Consider the following 25,491-nt stretch of genomic DNA (forward strand, 5'->3'; position numbering starts at 1 on the left):
AAATACATAAATTTTTTAAAATTAACACTAAATAGAGTTTAAAAGTTCAAAGATAATTATGATTTTATTTTTTAAACGCTGAACGTTATTTGCGGGAAGCATCTATTAAAACAAACGTTATGAATGGGAAAAATTAACATAGTGATATATGGAAGTGATCAAGGGAATAATTTTGTAAACTTAATAAGCGGGAACATCTTAAGCGAGTTTTACTGTAAATGAAAATTTGCACATACAGATTTATTTCACCCTCTAAATTCACTTGTTTCCATAAAGCTGATATACCAAAAATACAGATAAGTCTGTGATGTAACAATTACCTACCTTCTTTGTCTTGGGGAACTTGAAGCCAGGAGCAAGGTTATCCACTGCAGCAGCTACCAATAAGCATGCAGAAGACAAAGGGGTGGGTGGCGTTGAACCTTGTGAGCTACTTCCTCCTCCACTGTCACACACTGAACTAAATAGTGTTGGGTTCACGCCACCCAGGGTTTCAGAGTTCAACTGCACATAAAACAGAATCAAAATATCAATCAAATATACAGAGTACTTACAAAAATTCTAAAAACAGTACAATCTTAAGTGCCACACATTAAAAACCTTAATACATCAGTACAATCACCATCAAATACTGTAATATTTCAAAGATAAGGTATTACAGCAAATTAGAGTAATATTTAATGTTTATAACATATAGGTACCAATACTTTCCATTTAATGCAGGTTTGGCCGATTTAAACCACAATGGTTTAAAATTATTTTTTTTTAAATGAATTTTTAAATACACTATCTTAATAAATTTTAATATAAGGTCTAATTCCACCCGAGAACAAAAATAGTTTGCTCAATAATATTATTTATAGAAACAAATAATTATATACTAATCCAGATCTTATCAATTAAATTATCTGATAAGAATGTGAATTTTAACCAGCTAAATACTTTTCTAAAATAATTAGTAAATGGTTGTCAAAAGTGGAGAAAAAAAAAGTGTATGTATATACATATATAAATATTTTTTTTATTTTAAATAAATATAGTTTAAAAAACTAAAGAAACATGCTTTTAAAGAATATCAAACTAAAAAGTAAAAAATAATTTTAAAATTTAATTTATGACAATAGTATATAAGCAATACTAGTATAAATGAGAAAAAAGCTTGAGGCGCTTTGTGCCATATTTTTTGTATATTAAGCGCCCCATGCTTTTTTCTCATTTATACTAGTATTGCTTATATACTATTGTCATAAATTAAATTTTAAAATTATTTTTTACTTTTTAGTTTGATATTCTTTAAAAGCATGTTTCTTTAGTTTTTTAAACTATATTTATTTTTAACTTTTTAGTTTGATATTCTTTAAAAGCATGGTTTTTTTTGTTTTTTAAACTATATTTATTTTTAACTCTTTAGTTTGATATTCTTTAAAAGCATGTTTTTTTTTAGTTTTTTAAACTATATTTATGTATAATTATCATAGGGAAATGAGTTACCGACACTACCTATTACCATCTGAGATAACTATTTGGAGTTGCAACGTCACAAAGAAATGGTAAAGTCTCTCCGAATAATTTACAGTTAGATGTATGGATTTAATCTTAGAATTTCCGGAAAAAAAAAAAAAAAAAAAAAAACACTTTTTGTCGGCATGGCCGGAGTAGAACCCACGATCGCTGGATACGAAAGCTAACGTCCCAGAAGTCGCGCGCCTTAGACCGCTCGGCTAACGAACGTAATGAAATTGGTGGGACATTTTACAGTGATGAGCCACTCACTCTTAGTCAAAAGAGTTACAGACGGACAGACAAACATACAGGTGAAGCTAATATAAAGCATGTAAAAAAAAATTCCTTTTTTGGGAAATCCCTGACCACTGTAAATCCCTATCCTGTGGGAAACACTCAATCTATGGAGAATCATCATCCTGTGGGGAAATACACCCAGTCAGATGTGCAAATTTGCTGGACTTCAGTTCTTTGACGTTATAACTTTTCTGGTTCAACATGAGTTGCAGAAAGTGGGATGTTGTATTGTATGGCTTTCATTTGACAATAGTAAGAACCAAAATTACTAAGGTAATTAAAAAAAAAAAAAAAAAAAAAAACAGGTTTTTTTCCAACAGTGATTTAATCGGTCCTCTACTACTTGTAAAAATTATGCAGTGTTTTTCGAACACTACGTAATTGTTTATTATGCTTGATAATAAAATAACCTCCGAAAAGCGCGCAAACCAAACACAATTAAATCAAAACACCTATTTGGGGGTTATCAATTATAGTTTACTCAGCACAAGATAAAGTAAGCACACACTATGCAGCCATCAACTCAAATAAACATGATACCAACTAGCACTGCCTAAGTTTCCAAATGTGCTACACAGCAACGTAATAGATAATTAAAACACATATAAAGAGAATTTACACATTAGACATCATACTTCTGTTCAATAAATAAGTAAACACCAATTTTCTAGAAAAAAAATAAAGTCCAACATTAAAAAATAAAACATTGTTTTAAACGGTTAACGAAGTTTTTGGGAAACTTTGTACATAAGAAATAATGACATAAACCGTATATCTTACGGAGAAAATGGCAGGACTGAAACATGTAATGGGAATTTGTATTGTGAGAGAATAACAAACAGTGGGAAGAAAGTAATTACAGCGATGTAATTTCAAAGAAAGTATTGCATGTAAATGAGACCTAAAGAACAAGTTACTATTTGCAGGAAAACTTAAATATCAAGAATGCAAAAATGAGGTATCAGTGTATATAATGATAAATATAGTTAAAAAATAAACAAATTTATAATTTTCTTCTACACAAACACTGAAAGTTATGTGCAGGAAATATTTATAAACTTAAATGTTTTTAAATAGGAAGAATTAACATACGGATATATGGAAACAATGAGTTGAATAATTTTCTGAATATAATATGCAGGAAAAGTATTATGCGGAAACATCATAAGCAATTTTTACTGTACATGTGCAAATGATCATGTCTATGGCCTATGGTTTGTTTACTTCAAGCAGAAAGACAAAAGAAAACATTTCCAGAGTAGACTATTAAATTTTACTCATAGTTTTTTACGTGTTTTGGGAATTAAAATTTCATTTATTTTTGTGATATTCAAACTTTTTATAGAACACAATTTTTTGTTGTCCAATCAAGGCAAGTGATGTTTAAACTAGTGATGGGTCAATTCCTGTTTTTTCCCGGTTCTCGGTTCGGTACCGGTTCTTAAAAATCGGTTCTCGGTTCTGACTTAAACAATAAAATAAATATTATACACACATTATTTATGAGGTGTTTTAAGTAGTGATAGGATTTTCGATACTTCGATACCTCGATACTTTCGATACTTGACGGTATCGCAAAGTATCGAGTATCGAAACTGTAAGTTCGATACATTTTTTCGATACCGGAATGCTTGTTCATTTGTATGGAATTAAGTTTTGAGTCGCCATCGTACAAAATACAACTACAGTAGTACCTCGATGATACGTTCCCGTTTCATACATTTTCCCGTGTCATACGCCGATTAATTTTGGTCCCGCCGAAAGTACTATATTTACAATGGTTTACTTTCCCGGAACATACACTTATAAAATAATTAATTTTCCGTTTCATATGTTTTTACGAAGCGGAAAAGTCCTAAAATTCACAATTTTTTTTGTTATATTCCTCCTGATAAACAACGTTTTAATGCTTTTATTTTCAAAAAGTTCATTGTTTATGTTTACCTTTGCAAACGTAGAAAAATAACTTTATCGCACCATAGATATGGTTAGTATCAGGAAGACTGTGCACTTTGATAGTAGCATCTATGGCCAGCACCAAGCGAGGATAGTGGCGCAAACTATCAATGATTATGAAAATGGTTCACGCGCTTTACCAAGGTACGGAACTCATATTTTGTGCATTCATTAATCTTTGAACTGAATATACCCATTTGTTATTGTTTTCTTACGATCGGATTGTTTTGTATTTTACGTTTCTCACGTTAAAATTTTATTTAAAATTGTTCTGTTGCATAAAGTTGTTTGTAACATGAAACAAACAAGCAAATTTTCTGATTTTCTTTTTATTTACATTTGTTCGCGGTAAAAAAAAAGTGCACTGGAAAATAAAGGGCTAACTCTCTTGAAGATAGTTTGTATTTCGCTTCTATTTTTTATACTCAAATATTTAAAGATGTTTGCAGTTTGTATTTTTGTAATAAAGAGGGAATTTATATAGTTTAAAACTAATTTATGTTATTTGTAATAATTGTTACTTAATGGGAAAATATTTTTCCCTGGAGTATCGAAAGTATCGAAGTATCGAAAGTATCGAACTGAAAAAAAATACAGAATTAAGTATCGAAAGTGTGGTATCGTCCCACCTCTATTTTTAAGTAATAAACTATTTATTGTTTTGGCTACAAAAAAGCACTGTTTCAAGCTACAGTAAACACACCAACCTATTAAAAATGTAATATGTATTAATAAAAAAATTTTTCGAAATAATATAGAGAACACTTAATAAAACTATAATTTACTATATCAATCTAGTAATTACCTCAAGAAATCTACATACACCCTCCTTTAAAACATAGGAATAAAAAGAAAATGTTACAATAATGTAAATAAATACAATATTGGTGAACTTCCAAAGAATTAAAATATTAAATTGTCCATCAAACTTATTGCCTACATTGAATTCAGTTTGTTTGCACAGTCAACAGTAAATTACTGCCACACTTCTGATGCCATTTCTTACACAATTTGCTCTATTTGGCCAGAATAATTATACTTAGAGTTTAGAATTGTCAAAAAGCATTTCGTTTGACCAGCCAATAGTAAAATACATCTACACATCCATACACAACTTTACTTAAAAAAAAAACTTCCCCCTTCAAAGCAATCCCGTTTACCTAAAAGAGGAAGTTACTAGCCATTACGCTAGATGGCTGCAGATGCAATGAACTCACAGTCCAAAGCACTGCACAAAAAGCATAAAATTTTAGAATGCCGAAAATTATTACGGCACATTTTTAATCAATCATTAATTCTATTAAACAAATATTCTGTGGAATTTTGCACTTTTAATTTATTGTTCTTTATACACCAGTCACCCTTACTTACGTGTCAACGACTCAATTAACTACCTATTTTTAAAAACAAATTGAAACAAACATGGCGTCTTTCTGTTCTCACATCTCTGCTGAGGCACGTCATAGAGTTGCACACATCTATGAACTACATATATCTATGGTGCCTTCAACTGTTATATTTTGATTGTATAACGTACTTTGTTTACAGATGTGACAAGAACATTAAATATTTTCACGTGTAATTTATTTTATAGTTAAGAGATGAATATTATTCCACAGAAATCCAAAAAATAATTCATATGTGAATTGAACGTGAGTTGAGCCATTTTATGCTGCAGTTAAGTTGTAGTGAAGGGCTATTTTCGTAAAGGGTTTTGCTATACTGCCGGTACCGGTACCGGCACCGACATTTTAGCTGCGGTTCTCGGTGCCGGTTAAAATGCTGAGAACCGTAGGAACCGAGAACCGGTACCGACCCATCCCTAGTTTAAACAAAAAATGGCGATAAAACACTAAATGGAGATGGTCTCATGACTGAGGTTTAAAGAAATTTAGAATATGGAGGGGGGGGGGGGTGGGGGGGAAGAGAAAAGGAAAGGAGAAGGGGAGAGAGAAAAAAAAGATTGTGAATCTACTACCAGAAATTGAGAAATAAAATAGAATGAATCATTACGGTACAACCAAAAATTTTACTGCTGTTGACAAAAAATTGTTTTATTTTTTTTACATTAAAAATAATGTTTTGTCTAACAAGGGTGGTTGGACCTATGCTATGAAAACAATATATCGGTAAGCAATTCATGTGCAAATTTGTACAAAAATAGATATCATATACAAAAAAATTAATATGCTAGATGAATCTAAATTCAAAATTCTTAAAATAAGTTGCACAAAAGTACTAAAACCTTATTTTCAGAGTACAAAAACAATATTAATTTGTAGATACATTCATATTTATTACAATGGTTTCTTAGTTTTGACTCTAAGGGTGAGTCATTAATTACTGTCGTTCTTAACGAATTAAAATGCTTTTAACATAGAACTATGTTAGTTCCTAAAACGTAACGTTACTGTCAATGCCAATATAGCACCGAAATTCATTTTCTATTTTTTTCATTGATACTAATGGTAAGTAAAATTTCTTGGATTACAAATGTTTTACATCTTGGTTTTAAGATAACTAAATTCAGTAAAGAAAAATGTGACAGTTAAGATTTCCTGAAGTTTCATTAAAGGTGAAGCTTTATTGTATTCATTCTAGTATAGTAAATAAAACAAACAGAACCAAAAAATTATTCACCTTTTAATTACATAAAATACTTCATTAAAAACAGTTCAGTGAACATTTCTACCCTATTACAGTAAAACCTCTATTAACGAATATTCTATTTAACGAAAAACCCCATACAACGAAATAAAATTTTGGTCCCGCCGAACCTCCATAAGATCAATGCTGTTTTAACCTCTAAATACCGAATTTTATTTGTTCCGAAATAGTGAAATTCCCTTTACAACGAACTGACCCGATTTTGAAAAAACACGCAAAAATAAACATTTCCTACAAGATATCCACTAATTTTTTTGCAATCACTGCTTAAAAATACGTGCGTATAACCTTAAAATAATATGCACCATCGCGGAATACAAATAAACAAAGCATCATGGATAACACACGTCATGCCACACTTTGTTCAAAATGGCGGTTACATTTAGCGCTAGTGGCGGAAACCTCTCGTACCATCGCTCTGGCAAGACGAACAACTAGTATATTTTGCGTTTCTATGGTTGAAGATGCGCACACACAATTATTTTTAACTATGGTGTAGTACATTTCCGTTTTTTCTGTTTTTACTGTTGTTTATTTATTTCCACACGTAGTTACGGAAATCAAAACGTTATGTACCACTGTAAAATGAATTCTAATCCCAAAAAGCGGCTATAGATTGACATTAAAATAAAATTAGAAATTTTAAATGCAGTTGAAGGTGGGAAAAAAAAGTGATATAGCAAAACGTTTAGACTTCCCGGCGTCTACACTTTCGACCATATTATCCAACCGGGAACAGATCGAAATCAACGCTTCTCTGGTAGGAACAAATCGAAAACGTGTGAAAGTATGTAAAAATGGTGATTTGGACAATATACTTTTTGACTGGCTAATGGAGGTTAGGGCATCTAACATCAACGTCTAAGGCCAATTTTACAATAAAAGGCACTCCAGGAAGCACTGGGGATGGGAATTGATGATTTTTAGTGATTATTTTCGACCTTATTAAACATGCCATTAAACAAGTGTATTCTATGCACTTTTTCATGTTTAATTCCTCATATTGTATTAAACAGTAAAAAAAAAAAAAAAAAAAAAACCAGTTCTAGCCATTTATGTGAAGCTTTATGATGACTAGAAATATATCGTGCAAAACCCTCTATTTAACAAACCCCTTTACAACAAACACAACAAATTTTGGTCCCTTGAGATTTGTTAAATAGAGGTTTCACTGTACAAACAAAAGTAAACTTTAATATGTTTTTATATTGTAACGGCCTAAAATACTGTAGGATACCAGTGAAAGCTTTTTTTTTTTTTTTATATAATAAAGAATAACTAGCACAACGATCAGGACCAGCAGGACACGATGAGGAAATGACAAACACAGCAGGAAACTTTGCAGGACATGTCAAGCGAGAGTTGCGGAAACATGTTTGCGAACGATAGCATAACACCGCCGCGGAAACAAACAGGGGGTTGCCACGCTCGCTCAGCTGGCGTGACCTTCGTTACAGCGCAGCGAAACTTGGTCATAAGCACAGGGATTGAGGGGGAGTGTGTAATGACATCAGAAGCGGCGCCGAAAGGAACTGTTTATGTTATTAACAACACACACAAACAGGGTCAGGAGGGGCTTCTTATACCGGGAGATTTTATTCGAGAAGAGAGTCACAGAGTCAGTGGGAAGCTACACTACTCCGCCGCCAGGACGACGATTGGTGAGTGACCAGCCACGATGCGACGATGGTTTAATACTAGACAGCAGCACAACGGCCTTAGGCCCATGTAGCTGGTTTTAGTAGGTATCTTTCTCATTTCAAACCTAAAAATACTCACTTTAACAATCACTCTATCGACATTATTAATAATTTAAAGTAAACCGTCACATAACTTGGGATAAATTAGTCTGCAACAGTTGGTAACAAGGGAAAGGCACCTACGAATCACCGAGACAAATGAGGTTAAGAATAAGCTCTAGGAAATGGCCGACAGCACGGTTTATTTATTAACGACAGTATCCCTGATAGGCACGACTATGGTTCAGTAATTATGTGTTATTAATAGGAGGTTATAAATTGTACTTGTAAAGACCCAGGAAGTAGAGAATTGAGTATGTGTTGAATAAACTGTTAGTTGACACTTCTGAAATAAACATGTTCTTGTGGAAACGTTCACCCTTAACCTCTTTTTTTGAAATGTTTTGCATTAGGGACTCGTCACCCTACCGTAAGGACTGTTTAAGGAAAAACACGAGTGGTGGAACCGCCCCCAGAACCTGATACTCATGACAGGGCCGTCACGATATCAGGAACACATACGATCCCGGTAGATTCACTTCCATTCCCTTTCCCCATCATCCTTCACGATTCATTTCACTATCAACTTTTCATGCACATATTCCCTCCATTTCCATCTTAACGGTCGACGGCCGTAGCAAAATATCACAGTAAATTTAAAGAAAATCCAGTAAGCACAGCTTACCTTGTCCAAAGATGGTGGTGTGTGAGGACGGTATGAAGAAGGTGGGTTCTGCTGTGGAGTGGTAGCGTTGGCGAGAGCCAACAGCAGCCCGGCAGCCGTCGACAAACCCTGGCCTGGAGACTCTGTTGGCTCCTGAGAGTCTCCAGGGGACGACTGCACTGGCCCCTGTGCACCTTCTTCGCCAGAGCTTCCTTCAGAGTCTACCGAGTCACGGCGACTTCTGCGAGTCGAGGTGCTGTTTGTTCGAGTTCGCCCTCGCCTCCTGGCAACCAAAATCAGTACATCATATCTAATGCATCAAATATTAATCAGAAATTACTAAATACTAGGGATGGGCTGATCAAATATCAGGTCTCCAGTTTTATTTGTTTTACCGCACCAATACAAAACATCTACTTCCAATTTCTAATAGAGATAAGCAAACACTCGAAAACTTAAAATAAATCAATCACGAGAGTAGCTTCAACTCCACTCGGCTCAAAGTCGAGTTCAGTCTACTGGACTAAATAAGACCAGAGAGTACACTGTTTTAAATTTGATACATATTTAATAAGCAGGGGCTGAAAAAATTAAAAACTTTCCCCCCCAAAATTAGCATTTATTTTGTAAAATTAGCATTTAAATGCATTTACATACACTAGAGATTGACACAATTTTGGAATGATATTTTTTAATGTATCCTTCAAACTTTTTTTCTACTAGTGTTAATCAAAAGTATCAATGTTTAGCGTGAACAGACGAAAACCTAGGAATAAGTCCTGCAGTTGTATATATGTCTTTTATTATCTATTTAAAATGCCGGACAGCTTCATTTTTTTTTATACACGAGGCTATAATGCAATTCGCATCCCATTATTGCTTAAAATGAGTGAGTAAAAGGGGAGTTTTTTTAACACGTCCAAAAAATTTTTTAATAATTTTAATTTGGTTACTTATATATATAGAAAACATTACATATTCTGGAAAGTCAAACTAAAATTTATGGCTTGTTAAATAAGATAGATTAATAACATCTATATCATACAAAAATAATAAATATGTAATTAATGTAGCTGACCTAACATAACCAACCTTTCACTTAAGTTATTAATCCTGGAAAAAAAAACTTTTCTGCAGAAATACTAAAATATTTAATATATTCTTGAACAGGGCAAAAACATACTATTGCACCCAGATGCTGATAAACTTTATTTTGTTAATTTATCTGTCCTACTACCAATGATGAACATTTTTAAACAATTACCAAAATATAATCTTTACTAGTAAGTTTTTGTAAACATTAATTATTTTAATCCATAGTATTCTAACATAATAAATTTTAATACTAAAAAAAACCCTTTTGTAACTACTCAAGCTTGACTTGACTAGAATTAATCAAGATAGGACTGGACTGGACTTTGCTCTAGAGGTGTAAAAGTAACGAAAAAAAGTGTACCCGTATGTATTCGTTACTATAACAATTAGTACTCGTTACTTTTGTATCGTTACTCGTTACTTCTGATACCGCATAACATGCTATGTTATGTAACAGCAACGAATCGAGTCGTATTTCGTACGCGTACAGTATGACGTCGCGTAAATAATAATAAATCGAATATAAACAATTAAAAATATTTGATAATTAACAGCTTTTGTTAACCAAGAAACAATATTTTATTTATTTTTATTTATTTGGTTGCCTCCTGTTTTCTCCAGTACATACTAGAAGGGAGTTGTCAATATACAAAATTGATACAAAAAATTAAAACATATAGACAAACACAAATCTTAAATACAAAACATAACCACACTCCTGGATACTACAATCTTTGTCTTGGCAATATTATTTAGGTTGCTGATACATCCTAACCACCATACTTGCTGAAATACAAAAGCCAACATATTAATATGCTTATACGCTAAGGTATTCTTCAACTGAATAAAAGGATTTTTTTACCAAATATTTCTTTAGTTCTTGTTTAAACCTATTTAAATGGACAATTTCCTTAATTTCAGTTGGTAATTTATTTATTAGTTTGATACTACTGTAGTAGGGTCCTTGTGAAAATAGTTTTGTTCTATGTGTGATTAAATGTAAATCACATCTACAGTAGAATCTCGTTATAGCGAGCACGGTAATAGCGAGAACACGGCTATAACGAGGTATTTTTGAGGAATTTACGGCGTGATCACTTGAAGCGCGCTTTTGTTATTTGTCTGCTTTATCTCCACCCCTCTCGCTCGCCACGAGACATCTTGCCGTTGACGCCTGTCACATTCTTCAGCCTTGCAGTCGCCACCTAAGTGCGTGGCTTTAAAAATAGAATCCCATCCTTTCTTTCTTTTATCAAACTTCCGTTAGTTATCTGTGCCGTCTGCCGTGTGTAGACAAAGTTTGAGATTGGAACAGAAACAACGTATTTTTTACAAATTAGAAATATGTTTTTGTTTTTATAATCGCGTATTTTCACGTTTTGTGATTGTTATCTTAAAAGAGATAATATTAAATAGCCGCTCTAATGAGATTTAATTGTTTCTTGGTTAACAAAAACTATTAATTATCAAATATTGTTAATTGTTTATATTCTATTTATTATTATTTACGCGACGGCATACTGTACGCAATACGACTGAATTCGTTGCTGCAACATAACATAGCATGTTATGCGGTATCAGAAGTAACGAGTAACGTAACGATAGTAACTAGTACATACGGGTACACATTTTTTCGTTACTTTTACACCTCTAGTAGGCACTACCGTATTTATTTCCGAATCGCTAGGGCAGTTTTCTTGTAACTTTTGTTTCGGTCAGTTGTTGGGGTATCTGTCCGGGAAAGGGGTGGTGATGGTTTGAGTTTAATCCCAAATTTATTTTCTAAAAAAGTTGACAGGTTTCTTTAAATGAAAAAAGTATATGTAGTTTTCCAGCGACTATTTAGTTTGAGGCGTACGTGCGTTGCCGCAGCCGCACTCCTGCTTTTTTGTAAGGAATTAAATCGTCGCGCTACACTAGCACCACCTGTTAGCAACATCCGAAACCAACATGGCCACCAGCAGACTGCCCGCGTCGACAATAGATAGCAGGACAATGCCGCGTCGACAATAGATAGCAGGACAATGCTGCGTCCGCCGCGGGCTGAGATGCTATACTTACCTGGCGTGGTAGGGTATTCTGGTTATTTTGACGCAATCGGTGATCGCATCCGTACTTATGGGGTATCGTTTTAAAGAGAATTCACACATCTGCTCACAGAAATTAAGATTTCGTTAATATAACCTGTTATTTTCCAATTATACAGGTTTAAACACGATTTTTATGCTATTTTCGGTTAATTTTAATTTTTGAGGGCCAAAATTTGTCCAATTCGGTTATAGCGAGGACACGGTTATAGCGAGGATCAAACCCGGAACCGTGACACCTCGCTATAACGGGACTCTAGTGTATTTCTAGTCTGATAACTGTGTATATTACTATTTGATATTACTGTGGAGTTACGCATTGTGTAAAGTATAGTATTAAAAATGTACAGGCAAGGAAAAGTCATAATATTTAATTGTTTAAACAATGGTTTGCAGTGAGTCCTTTGTGTCTTACCATTTATTATTCTAACTATCTTTTTTTGAATTTTAAACACTTTTTTGAACAGTGATGCGTTTCCCCAAAAAATAATTCCATATGTTAATATAGACTGTACATTTGCAAAGTATAATGCCATTACAACTTCTAAAGAGCAGCATCTCATTAGAGCAGCTTTATTATAATATCTCTTTTAAGATAAGAACAAAAACCGTGAAAATACACGATAATAAAAAACAAAAACATACATATTTATAATTTGTAAAAAATACTTTCTTACGTTGTTTCTGTTCCAATCTCAAACTTTGTCTACACACACAATACCTTTAATAACAGTAAAAAACTTGGACGACGAATTTCCAAATTATACTTTTCTTAATAAACAAACATAGTTCTTTGTAACGAATAAGCGTGCGCATGCGTAAAACATACGAAAAATGCGAGTAACGAAATGCATTCGTGTGTAACGTTTTGTTACTCGTTACTAGATGCCACACCCGTTACTCAGTAACGAATACATACGGTTTGCTACAGCTCTACTTTGCTCTTAAGTATAAATATGGAACTCAGCTCAACTCGACCAAACCAAAAATTTGCAGACTCGTCCATCTCTAATTTTTATTGTGCATTTAGTAGTTAAATGAATTAATTTTGTTAGAAAAGAAGGGGTAACCAAGTCTACTAAGTAACTAAATCACATCAGAAGAATAACACGAAACAATGACTATGCCTACCAAGTTTTTTTTCTTGTAGCTTTAAGACTCACAGATATATGGTGTGCAATAAACACTGTTATTTGATAGCCAAAGTGTATTATTTTAGTCATGCTAAAAACCATAGAACATATATTCTTGTTTTTAATACCTTTAATAGTTCACACAAAAATAGTCCTCATTGCAAACAAGTTGCTACTACAATTTGGACCAATTATGACCCATCTAAATCAACTAAAACACCCAAACCGAAAACTAACATTTTTCACACTGTGAAAATGACAAAAATGACCAGACTGATAAAATAATAAATGATAAGCTGTGATTGTGTCTCTCATTTCAGTCAATTTCGGTTACGTAAGTTATTCAAGACACCAGTCAATGAAACATTCACAAATGTTGGAACTCTTCAATAGCCACTATGTACAGTACTTACTTTTTGATGTTATGTAATAAGAACCCTAACCCAAATTCCTCTAAGGCCAAAATTGCAAACCAATCACTCCTGGAGACTCATAAAATGTTATGTTAGACAATTCTATTTATTAAAATTTAAATGTTTAATAGCTTTCAAGACAAAGAGAAATATAAGGAACCACACATTGGGAAAACAATGACATTCAAGGACACACCCAGCACACCTGTATTACCTGTGCTAGACGGTGCAACTAAAATATGATTGATCGGATATCTGGAGCAGGTAGTCTCCAGCGTATTAAATTACCCCAATGGTTAACAACATAAAAGCAAAAGACCTTGCAGTTTCTTATCAGCAAATAAAAACTTACCTTTTCCTTCTTGGCCTTTCAACAAAAGCCTTCTTAGGTTCTTTCTTTGGTGGGTCTGGTTTCACTTCTGGCTTTGGTTCTGGTTTCTTAACAGGTTCTGATTCCCTACGGTGAGCCTGCTTAGTCTGACCGCCTTCCTTTTTCTGTGACTGCTGTTCCATTCTCTCAATAGCTTTAAGTATAGCTGCCATTTTCCGATCTTCACGACTCTAAACAGGTTACCAAAAATTACTAACAACTAATTTAATAATTAATAATACATAAAAACTAGAGCCATGTAAAGCATTAAATTAATCTACTGCAAATGAAAAAAATTGTAACATAATATCTTGCTGGCATTTTGTTTTGCTATAAAAATAGAGGACATTAAGAGCTATGTACAATATGTTTAAGCATTAAGTTTGGCACGCATAGTTATAATAACTAGGCCTGTGTGAATATTCAATTCGACCTTGAAGTAACAAATTTAGTATCCTTACAAAATATTTGAAAGAACATACCTCGTGAGTTTGTTGTATACCAACATTCACAGTTGAGATTTAGTCATTTAGGTGATATAAATGCCTTTTTTTAATGTTTTAATGGGACTTCATAATCAATAAGAACAATAAGCAACATTTTAAACATGCAACAAGTATTAAGTTTGTTTTTTCACTACTGTCTCGCTTAACAGTAATGAAAAAATCATAGGAACAACTCAAAAGAAGGCATATTTCCCAGTTAGCAAATTTCTAGCTGCTCTAAGCAATAGAATTCAACTACTACTAAATAAGGGTATAGAAAAACCAGATTAATAGTATGCACCAAACCTGCATTATTATTATTAAAACAAGCTCAGACACTTGCTTTTATAAGCCAATGAAAATTAAGTCCTACTTAAGAAAAATTTGTTAGTGGACCTAAGGTGGCTTATAAGACACTGTGTAAAAAAAAACAACCTTCAGTATAGTGACATATGTATGACTACTTTGAATGTACAACTACCTTAATATGTAATCTTTTCAATTATGAAAACTGATAAATAAATTTGCACTTCAGTATAAGATCTGAGGTCACTGTCTCCAGCATGGGACCAGCATAATATTGCTAGAGCCACGATTATATGGTAATGCGCGATAAAACGAAATAACACCGAAAACCGCTTGAAAACACGAAATAAAACGAAATCCGCGATATGTCACGAAAGTTCGTCTATCCTGATTATTTACGTTTCCCCCCCCCCCATTCTGTAAGGACAATTCACTATCTTCAGCACAATCAAATATTTCTTACAGTAACTAGCAGCCATATAGGTATACTATATGCGATGGTGATTCATTATAGATTTTAAAATGAAGTCTCGGAATTAACGTAATATTTTCTTTAAACGGTAATCTTGTGTACCATAATAATTTAAGATGTTGATAACTATGATACAATGGCCGCCGTTCACTTTCTGTAAATACAATAATAACAAACGTCCAAAATATGTTTTTCTAAGATTACGTTTTTAATCATTAAATATTACACACTAAAGCGCATTGCTTTTACTGTTTATTTAAAATAAAGTACGTAGGCTACAAAAATAAAATTAACCCTGCTTAACGTAACGATTGTAAATAATAAATAGTACATGTTTATGTCGGTATTAATTTTCACGTACGTATGTTGGTATTCGCATCTATTTCTATTCTCCATTGTTTTGATCAAGTTTTAGCGTATTTAGAGGTTAAATTCTTCCTATGTGATTAAATTTTTTTTTGATAATGCCTAAAACTAAGGTTTCTGCCAGTGACCGAACGAAAGAATTTTCCAGCGAAGGATTTTATATCAGTGATAAAATTTTAATGTGCAAATTCTGTAACTGCCGGCTAGACTACGAGAAACACGATACGCTTGTGAAACATGTCGCGAGTGAGAAACATAAGCGTTTGAGGCAAAACTCATCTGTTAAATGACATCCTTGTCTAAGAGTCTTTAATGCCATTAATTTGCTGTGCAACCCAAGAAATGTGAGTAGGGTTAGCATAGAAGATGCAAACCTACAGAAGTCTCATAACTTGCCTTCTGTTTCATTCATACATGGCTCTGTTGCTTTCAAAAAAATAATTGATGAACTTTCATTGCCAGAAACAAGCCAAATTGATGTTGCAAAGGTACTTTGCTCCCTTAAAGGGGACTATAGTGAATTTGCTCAAGCCAGTTTAAGGGCAATCTGGTTCCCAACATCAAATGTTGATGCAGAACGTTCATTTTCCAGGTACTCACTGGTAGTTAGTGACAGAAGACAACGTCTCACTCCAGAAAATGCGGAAAAATAACTATGATAGTATTTCAATAAAACCGTCTTAATAGTAACTTTGGAAGTGCTTAATTGTGTAATTTTGTAGTGTATGTGATTGTAATTAAGTCGTGAAATTTTTAGTAGTTATTTAAAAGTTTGAATTTATGAATTTGCAAATGAACTTAATTATCTATAAATTTGCAAATGAACTTAATTGTAATTAGATCATGAGGTTTTAGTGTTTATTAATATTTGTTTTAATAAATTTGCATGTCGTACAGAAAAGCAAGAAAATTTTGCCGTGGGTATTTTGAGCAAAAAAATAAAACCATATAACACCGAAATCTTTATTTCAGTACCCCGAAATTTGTCTTAAAATAACACCACAAAATCTTGACTCTAAATATTGCTAATCCACATGTGATTGTGGCATTATGTGAATACAGAGAAGCTATAAAATTTAAAGAATATAGAGAAGCTTGTAATGATTGTATTGGAAAAATTGTATTAGTAATAATTAAATAAGAGTCTTAGGACCAAACAGCCCTGATAACAGGACAGCGGATGGCAAGAGCAAGGCAATTTTATTTTTGCCAACAATACCCTAAAATAAAGATGGGGGGGAAAACTTTCATATACATTTAAATACAGCAACATCACAAACCTATGTTACAAATTCTAAGGTATTCCAATACAGTAAAGGAAAAGACAAGAAAAATAAATAAGCTGCACATCCTTTGAGAATTTGAGTAATGTATATACAGTAGAATCTCGTTATAGCGAGCACGGTAATAGCGAGAACACTGCTATAACGAGGTATTTTTGAGGAATTTACGGTGTGATCGCTTGAAGCGCGCTTTTGTTATTTGTCTGCTTTATCTCCATCCCTCTCGCTCGGACACTCGCCACTAGACATCTTGCCGTTGACGCCTGTCACATTCTTCAGCCTTGCAGTCGCCACCTAAGTGCGTGGCTTTAAAAATAGAATCCCGTCCTTTCTTTCTTTTATCAAACTTCCGTTAGTTATCTGTGCTGTGTGTAGACAAAGTTTGAGATTGGAACAGAAACAACGTAAGAAAGTATTTTTTACAAATTACTGTACGCGTACGCAATACGACTGGATTCGTTGCTGCAACATAACATAGCATGTTATGCGGTATCAGAAGTAACGAGTAACGTAACGATAGTAACGAGTATTAATTGTTATAGTAACGAATACATACGGGTACACATTTTTTCGTTACTTTTACACCTCTAGTAGGCACTACCGTATTTATTTCCGAATCGGTAGGACAGTTTTCTTGTAACTTTTGTTTCGGTCAGTTGTTGTGGTATCTGTCCGGGAAAGGGATGGTGATTGTTTGAGTTTAATTACAAATTTATTTTCTAAAAAAGTTGACAGGTTTCTTTAAATGAAAAAAGTATAGTTTTCCGCGACTATTTCGTTTGAGGCGTACGTGCGTTGCCGCAGCCGCACTCCTGTTTTTTGTAAGGAATTAAATCGTCGCGCTACACTAGCACCACCTCTTATCAACATCCCAAACCAACATGGCCGCCAGCAGACAGCCCGCGTCGACAATAGATAGCAGGACAATGCTGCGTCTGCCGCGGGCTGAGATGCTGTACTTACGTGGCGTGGTAGGGTAATCTGGTTATTTTGACGCAATCGGTGATCGCATCCGTACTTATGGGGTATCGTTTTAAAGAGAATTCACACATATGCTCACAGAAATTAAGATTTCGTTAATATAACCTGTTATTTTCCAATTATACAGGTTTAAACACAATTTTTATGCTATTTTCGGTTAATTTTTATTTTTTGGGGGCCAAAATTTGTCCAATTCGGTTATAGCGAGGACACGGTTATAGTGAGGAACAAACCCGGAACCGTGACACCTCGCTATAACGGGACTCTAGTGTACTTCAGTTAGGTAATTTTTTAACTTTTAAGTGTAAAATTATTTTCTCTCAGAAACCAATTGCTACAACAAATTCACAGAAGTTGTGACTGTTACACTAACAAATTTTACCATTACATACAGAAAATATGAAAAATATTATAAAGCAGACTAAGCTTTCAGTTGTTAAACCATTTTTTAAGGAAATTCTCTATATAACAGTCGCTTAAGTTTTATTAAATAGAGGTTTTATTGTAAAGCCAATTCTCAACGGAAGAAAGTGAACAAACTCGTTACAAAAGTTACCAAAGAACATTAGGAAAGAAAAAAATTCAAATGCACAAGTATCTTACCAACTTCTTATTGGACTCCTCTGAAGGTGTGGATGCAGTTGACGTGGAAGCGGTCACAGTGGTACTCGTGGCAGCTGAGGTTGTGGCAGCAGTGTTCACACCAGCTGTGGTGGTCGTGGTGGTAACTGCAGTTGTCGCTGCCGTTGTCACTGAAGTTGCAGGAGAAGAACCACCACCGGCAGTGGCCACTGAGCTCGAAGCAGCAGCCTTCCTCTCTGACGGGGACACCGCCACCACGGCGGCAGTGGAGGTTGTGGTTGTGGTGGTGGTAGTGGTGGTGGCTGCAGCGACCACGGTGGTCGTGGCAGCGACTGTAGCGACGGTCGTGGTGGCCACCGTCGGCGGGGCTGCAGCAGTGTCTGTCCTCGCCTTGGGAGAGCAACTACTGCCAGACGTGGCGCTACTAGACTCTTCCGCAGGAGGCGTGGCCGGTCTAGGGGGCGGGGCCTGCTTCACTGGACTCCGCACTGCAGAGCTTCTCCTCGTTACGGGAGCAGAAGGCTTGCTGGGTGACACCGGGGCCGGAGCAGGTGACTGACTTGCCTGTCCGTCACCGTCATTTGTTGACGATCTCCGAACTCTTCTTCGCTTTTCCCGACTGATCAATAAACATCACTTGTTAATAAACCTCAAAAATCAAATCAATGTAAATTAAAAAAAAAAAAAAATAATTAAACTGAAAATTACCTGATGCTGAATCAACAGAATGACTAAGTGTTCATAATTACCCTGTTAAATACACCAAATAACAAAAAATAACTTCTACTAAAATATTCACCATGTACTCCAAAAATCATGAGAATTCACATAAAATGTTCTATTATTTCCAAACAAATGTTATGCTATAGGAGACTACAAAGAACAACAAAATAGTATAAGAATTTATAATTTCTGATAGTTTAATCACTTACGTAAATGAAATTTCTTAGTTGCAAAATATGTCACGAAGTCACAAGGTACACGGAATTTAAACCTGAAAGACTTTATTTTGTCAGTTAAGTCACTGAAAAATTTGAAAAGTTGGCTAGTGTTTTACATAAAATAAATTGAAATTTTTTCCTGCAACTGGTACGCATGACAAAACATAATACAGTAGAGCTTCATTATAAAGAACACGAAGGGACCAAAATTATGGCAGTTTGTTATAATGAAGTTCTTTATACCGAAATCACAAATATTGCCTGTTTTGGGGTTTTTAACATAACTCGATCTTGTTAAAAAAAACAAAGTAGAAAATCTAATACCAATATGAGTGGTACAAGCATCAATTACTTTAACAGCTATACTTTGGGATCAAGATACATACATACATACATACTAGTATGTATATGTACAATACAGAAATACGTAGATAAGTTGTTTGCCAAAGCAGTAAGCCTACCTTTGGAATCAAGACAAGCTTGTTGCAAAAATGCTGTAATAAATCAAAAATATAAAATTTAAAAGTTAGGAAAAACTTTTTACATTTTATTGTCTTCCAAACTGGATCGCTGGGTGAGAATTATTGTGGATAATGTTGATTTGGAGATACCAAACTTTTTAGCCACTTAAGTCTTTTTATTTCCTTTATCTACTGCTTTTAACATTTCAAGTTTCACATCAATCGCCTTTAGTTTCCTAGAAGACATGTTCAGTAGTACGGATTTTTAAACTATAAACACAAATGGACCCGACACATGTAAAAATAAGTTATACTCGTAGTATAGCCGGGAAGCCTACAACTCACGTAGTTCCGGTTCCCTGCAAGAATTTCCGAAGATTTCCGAAGTTTTGCGTTTTGGTATTAACGCCACTTCAGCCGCTAAATCAGAAGTTTCCAATGAAAACAAGCATGTTTGTGACTGACCTAACCTATCCCTTCGATTTTTTTAATTTCAATTTTTGAGAGAAATCCGAAGTTGCACGAACGTGGTAGGGAACCGAAACTACGTAAGTTGTTGGCTTCCCAGTATAGCCACGTTTCTCAAACAATAAACAAGGAAACGACCAGAGATGTGTGTGTAGCAATACTTTATGATGTAGAACTTCGCATCGGTTAAACACGTCGTGCGAGCATAGAACAAAGAGTAGTGTCAGCGAACACCACAATGCAGCGCTTTAGTCGCTACACCAGTTTTGTGCATTAGTTTCAACACTAGTCCATTGCAGTCATCTATGGCGCGTATCAAAATAAATAAGATGGCAGTTTGTGGGTGAATGGCGAAGATTTTATCCGTTTGTCGTTTACCGTGCCGGGCAAAAAAGTGTTCGTTCAAATGAATATTTAAAGAATATTTTAAAAATTTGAGCGAAAAAATTCGTACTAGTTAAATTTTTTTACGTTATGTTATATGGACGTCTGACGGGACCAAAGGCATAGTTCGTAGTAATGAAATGTTCGCTGTAATGAAGTTCGTTAAAACGGTGTTTTACTGTACAAATACAGTACAACCCTGTTATAACATTCTCCAAGGGACCAACTTAAAAAAATGTTATAAGCAGGAAAATGTTATAAGCAGGAAATCATAAAATTACATCTTCACTTTGTATAAATTACGCGTGGATTGATTAAATTAAAGAGTATAGGTAAAACAACACAAAATACAGGAGTAATACACTAAGTACAGCAATAGAATGGAAAATTGGTTAATTTTATTTATAGATAATTTCTAATATGCAAAAAAAAAAAATAAAAATTTAGTACGATACAGTTCAGAGTCGAAACAGAAATATTCAACTCTTTCGCAATCGCATCACGCGTTTTGTTGGGGTTCCTGTCCACTTGGTTAATAAACTGAATTTTTTCAGCTACAGAATATGATTTTCGCTTATATTTATCGGCCATCATAGCCGTACAATAACCTGAATAAAATTTCAATACGGCGTATTTTAATTAAATACGACCGTGACTACAATAAGTAAGTGAAAAAAAATAATTACGGTAAACGTTAACCACAAACAAAAGCCGTGAATATATCCATAGAACATTTAACCATCTCAAGGTGTTAAACCTTCGATACAAAAACCAGCACCATAGAATACAGTAGCACTGTTTCCGACCATGTATCAGTGCACAAAATGCGCATCATAAGTATAACGGAACAAGTCATAGGCTAACGAGCGCGAACAGGACGCCATTTTGATAGTCAATCCGGTGCAAGTTGTGGAGTGCGTGTGTACCACGTCTATGGTGAACTACACAAATGTAAACATCTGATGTTTGTATATGCGTGTTGTATTTTCTAGCTATAGTTTCGCTCTAAATTATGACTTTGAAGGAAGGGATGCTGAAAATTGTGGCAGTTATCAAAGCAAATTTGAACGTTAAAGGCGGGAATGTAGAAATTTTAATATTGTTACAGGCGGGAAATTAAAGCATTGTGATAAATGGAGAAATGACGGGACCATGAAATTATGGTGTTATAGGCGGGAAAATGTTAAAAACGGGAATGTTATAACCGGGTTGTACTGTAATACTTTATTCTTAAGATTAAAATTAAAAAATAAATAAATGTTTACAATTATTGTTGACACCATTTTTCCTCAACTGTATTGCGAGACAATAGTGAAATAACTTTTATTAAAACTTATTTTTTAACCCCATCAAAATGTGGAGTATACATTTACACATTCCATCCCACCTTTGTTTATTTAGGATGTTATACACTTAATTCAACTGTTTCACTTTGAAATAATGATTTGAAAAGAACTATGAAATGAAGTTTGATGATATACAGTACCACATTTTTTAAAAGCTAATCTCAAAAATATCAAGCAAAACACTGAATACTTACTCTGAAATTTGTTCGTGGAGACCATTTTTGCGAGAGAATGCTAAGCACTCACTGGGGTTACCGCAGGCGCAAGATATTGGAGTGAGATTCTCTTGTGAACTATCGTGGGCAATCGTTATTTCTGCACCTCTATCCACCTTGCTTAGCGTGACAAGGTACAAGTGTAGGGTTCCCTTCTCTATGCAGTGTCTCATCTGTAACCAAAAATTACAATATCACATATGTTCAAAAAACCATACAGCATAAATTGAAATACTGTGTTTTAATGCATATACCTCATTAATGATGTTTTTGCACGGGGAGGCAAATATGGTATGTTTTATAAATAGTGAATACATTGAAATTTGTTGCATGTTGCATGCAGTGAGAAATAAAAAATGTTTTGGCAGGCTATCAGTGGCACATGAACCTTTCTTTTTCCTTCATTAATTCTCCCATTTAATTCAATCTCCTACTACATTGCCAATATGCATTCACCACCTGCTGCTTTGGAATGTTCATTGGCTGATGCAAATATAAGTTTTTTGGTTCGAACTGATTACGAATATTTAATTATCACGAATACGAATAACAATTTCAAATACTCACAATGGGAATCAGAATCCACTAAAAGATTTTTTTCATGCTATATAACAATTTCATAAAATTAGACAAATATTTCTAAAGTGAAATATTGGTTGATTTAAGTAAACTACAATAATTATATTGCAAATGTTTGTTAAAATATTTAAATATTGAACTAACTTTTTAATTATGCAGTTAACCTAACCAACCAAATTTTCATTTCAGTTCCTATTCGCCTTATTTTCCAAAACCTGCTACTCTACATATTGATACAGAAAATTTTCACGAACCATAAAATACCGTGAAAACCAATGTATTTTTGTTCATTAGTATTATAAACACAAATTTAGCTTATTTCACCCAGCATCTTAAACCATTATTTAAGTTTTTTGATATACTTCTGAAATAACCCATTTCTATACATTTAAAATCACTAGATGTCGACATAACAATGATATAATAATTTCTTGTTAAAGTATAGAAATTACAGAAATTTGTCATCTCAATTAATACCAAATCCCAATCAGTTTCCGCTCTAGATTTTTTTCTCTCAAACTAAACTTTCATAAACCTTTCCTCCCGGCTCTAGCCATGTACCAGTAACTATTATTTGCAGTATTTTCTAGGTAAGTGTATTAAAAACAACCAAAAGTATATTCACCTCAGCATTAGGCCTGCAGGACCGCCGGACGAACCTAGCATCATTCCCATACGTGCTCGTGTCCACACACACCTCAGTGCCATCTTTTGGCAACCGATAAAAAAATATATACGGTCCAGGGGGTAACCGAACCCTCCGACTGTTCTGCATGGACACAGATGCATGGTGCTGAATAGAGAGCATGTACTTCCCCCGAAGTTCTATGACTGGCTGGTTCGACGGGAGATTGGCAGCTGCGTAGAGGATCTGAAGCACAAACAATACATCAGAACAACCAATACGAATAGCCAAGACTTTATGGTGTTATAAAAATGAAAATTTTGCCATTAAACATGTAATAATAAGTACATATAAAATACAACATTCATCAACTGCAACAAAAATTTGTGGTAAGATGGCTTAAAATATGTATATAAAACAATACTAAATATATTGTTAAAAGTTAATAAAAAAACTGCAATCAAAACATTAAATATTTTTCTGTAATATTTCTTAGTTCCAAAGAAGGTTAAAAATATTTTCAAATTTAAATTTTACTTTTTTCACTGGCTTATTAAAAAATGGGAGTATTAAATACCCAAAATAGCATTTTTCTTTGTAAGTCTTAAGCCATGTCTGCAAGTTATCAGATATAGACAGCTTTAAATTAACTTTAAAAAAAACTATTCAGTGAAACCTCAATAATACAAATCTGAGGGAACAGAAATTTACCAACTTCGTAATAACAAGGTATGTATTAACCATACTTCCCCACGTTAGTCTCCATAAAAGTTAATACAAATTTATTTATAGTTTTGAAGGGTATGTTGCTACAACTTATTACATACTGAATAATCACTGAAAACATTTAGGTAAAAAAAAACTATTTGGTTTGCTTTTAAATTTTTTAAAACACACTTTTGACAAAGCTAATGAACTGGATTAAATAAAGGCTTTGAATGTTCTAGTGACAATATTGCAGTAAAGTATAAATTGAGGAAAACTCTAATACATAAGTACTTCATTTCCTGTATGTATTCTTTTTCCCAAAGTATTAATTTGCACCTTGGTAGAAAAAAATACTACGATAGAAATACTTAAATACTCCGATATTGAAATTTGTTTCCTATGTTACAAATACAGTAGAACCCTGTTATACTGTTTTTCAAGGGAGCACAAGAAAAAAACATTATAAGCAGGAAAACGTTATAAGCAGGAAATCTCAATTTAACTCTTAACAATGTTCGAGCTTTGTACCAATTGACTCACCAAGCTTCGTAAACAACTTTAATGGTAAAACCAAAGATAGTATACTTGATACATGAATTTTCTGAAACAAGCCAACAATTTTTCAACTTCGTCTTGTTCCCTGGTTAAATTTTGTTTGTCTTTAAAGATACACTGCCACATTGTTTTGTAAAATTGTCTCACGATTCATGATGACAACATTAAGAGTGAGAACGTCTACTCCTTCGCCACCTGAAAATGTTCAATTTTGGGATTCCTACATATGAATGAAAAAAAAAAATTATTTGTAAGCAATAGAAAACACTTTTAGTTATGCCCTCGCTCAATGGTTGGCAACTTAAATATCGTAGGACTATGTACGTGCATCTGAATAGCCACTGGAATGGCAAGGAAGAGAAGAGTTGACTAAGGGTGCCAACTGACACGTAACTATGAACATTGTGTACCTTCAGTATATTGCATAAAATTGTATTTTAACAAACTTCATGTATTGTATGGCAGTGATTGTAAACATAAACATACATAAAGGAAACTTTTTATCGTAAGTGTTGGAATAATTTGGTTTTAAAACATTTTTTCCCCACTTATTGATAGAGCCAAGATTTTATGGTGTTATGAAAAAGGACTTTTCGTCATTAAGAATTGTGGATTTCGTCTTTATCGTCATAAAAAATTAAAACACATGTAATAACATGTACACACCTAGCAGAGCTGCCTTGATCAAATGCTTCAATAATTCGTGGTTAGAGACTTACAATATGCACATTAAACAATACTATGTTGAGAGTACATAAAAAATTAACAACTAAAATATTTAGTATTCTTATGCAGGTAATTACTGTTCCT

The 25,491-nt window shown here is 33.8% G+C and overlaps 1 protein-coding gene across 10 annotated transcripts in view; it reads right to left on the reverse strand.

Moving 5' to 3' along the window:
- The window catches only part of LOC134533871 (treacle protein-like), a 92,380-nt gene that overhangs the window by 39,340 nt on the left and 27,549 nt on the right, over positions 1-25,491 (reverse strand). For all 10 annotated transcript variants that reach the window (XR_010075403.1, XR_010075402.1, XM_063371588.1 and 7 more), the window contains 6 exons: positions 23,419-23,664; positions 22,194-22,387; positions 18,421-19,018; positions 13,907-14,115; positions 8,848-9,109; positions 325-504 (listed from right to left, as the gene is read on the reverse strand). Coding sequence is in view for 8 of the 10 variants with exons in the window: in XM_063371588.1 (XP_063227658.1) it covers positions 325-504; positions 8,848-9,109; positions 13,907-14,115; positions 18,421-19,018; positions 22,194-22,387; positions 23,419-23,664 (1,689 nt within the window). In the remaining 2 variants the exon portion in view is untranslated. The remainder of the gene's footprint in view (positions 1-324; positions 505-8,847; positions 9,110-13,906; positions 14,116-18,420; positions 19,019-22,193; positions 22,388-23,418; positions 23,665-25,491) is intronic.

This window comes from Bacillus rossius, chromosome 7 (assembly GCF_032445375.1).
Source record: "Bacillus rossius redtenbacheri isolate Brsri chromosome 7, Brsri_v3, whole genome shotgun sequence".
Taxonomy (NCBI): Eukaryota; Metazoa; Arthropoda; class Insecta; order Phasmatodea; family Bacillidae; genus Bacillus; species Bacillus rossius.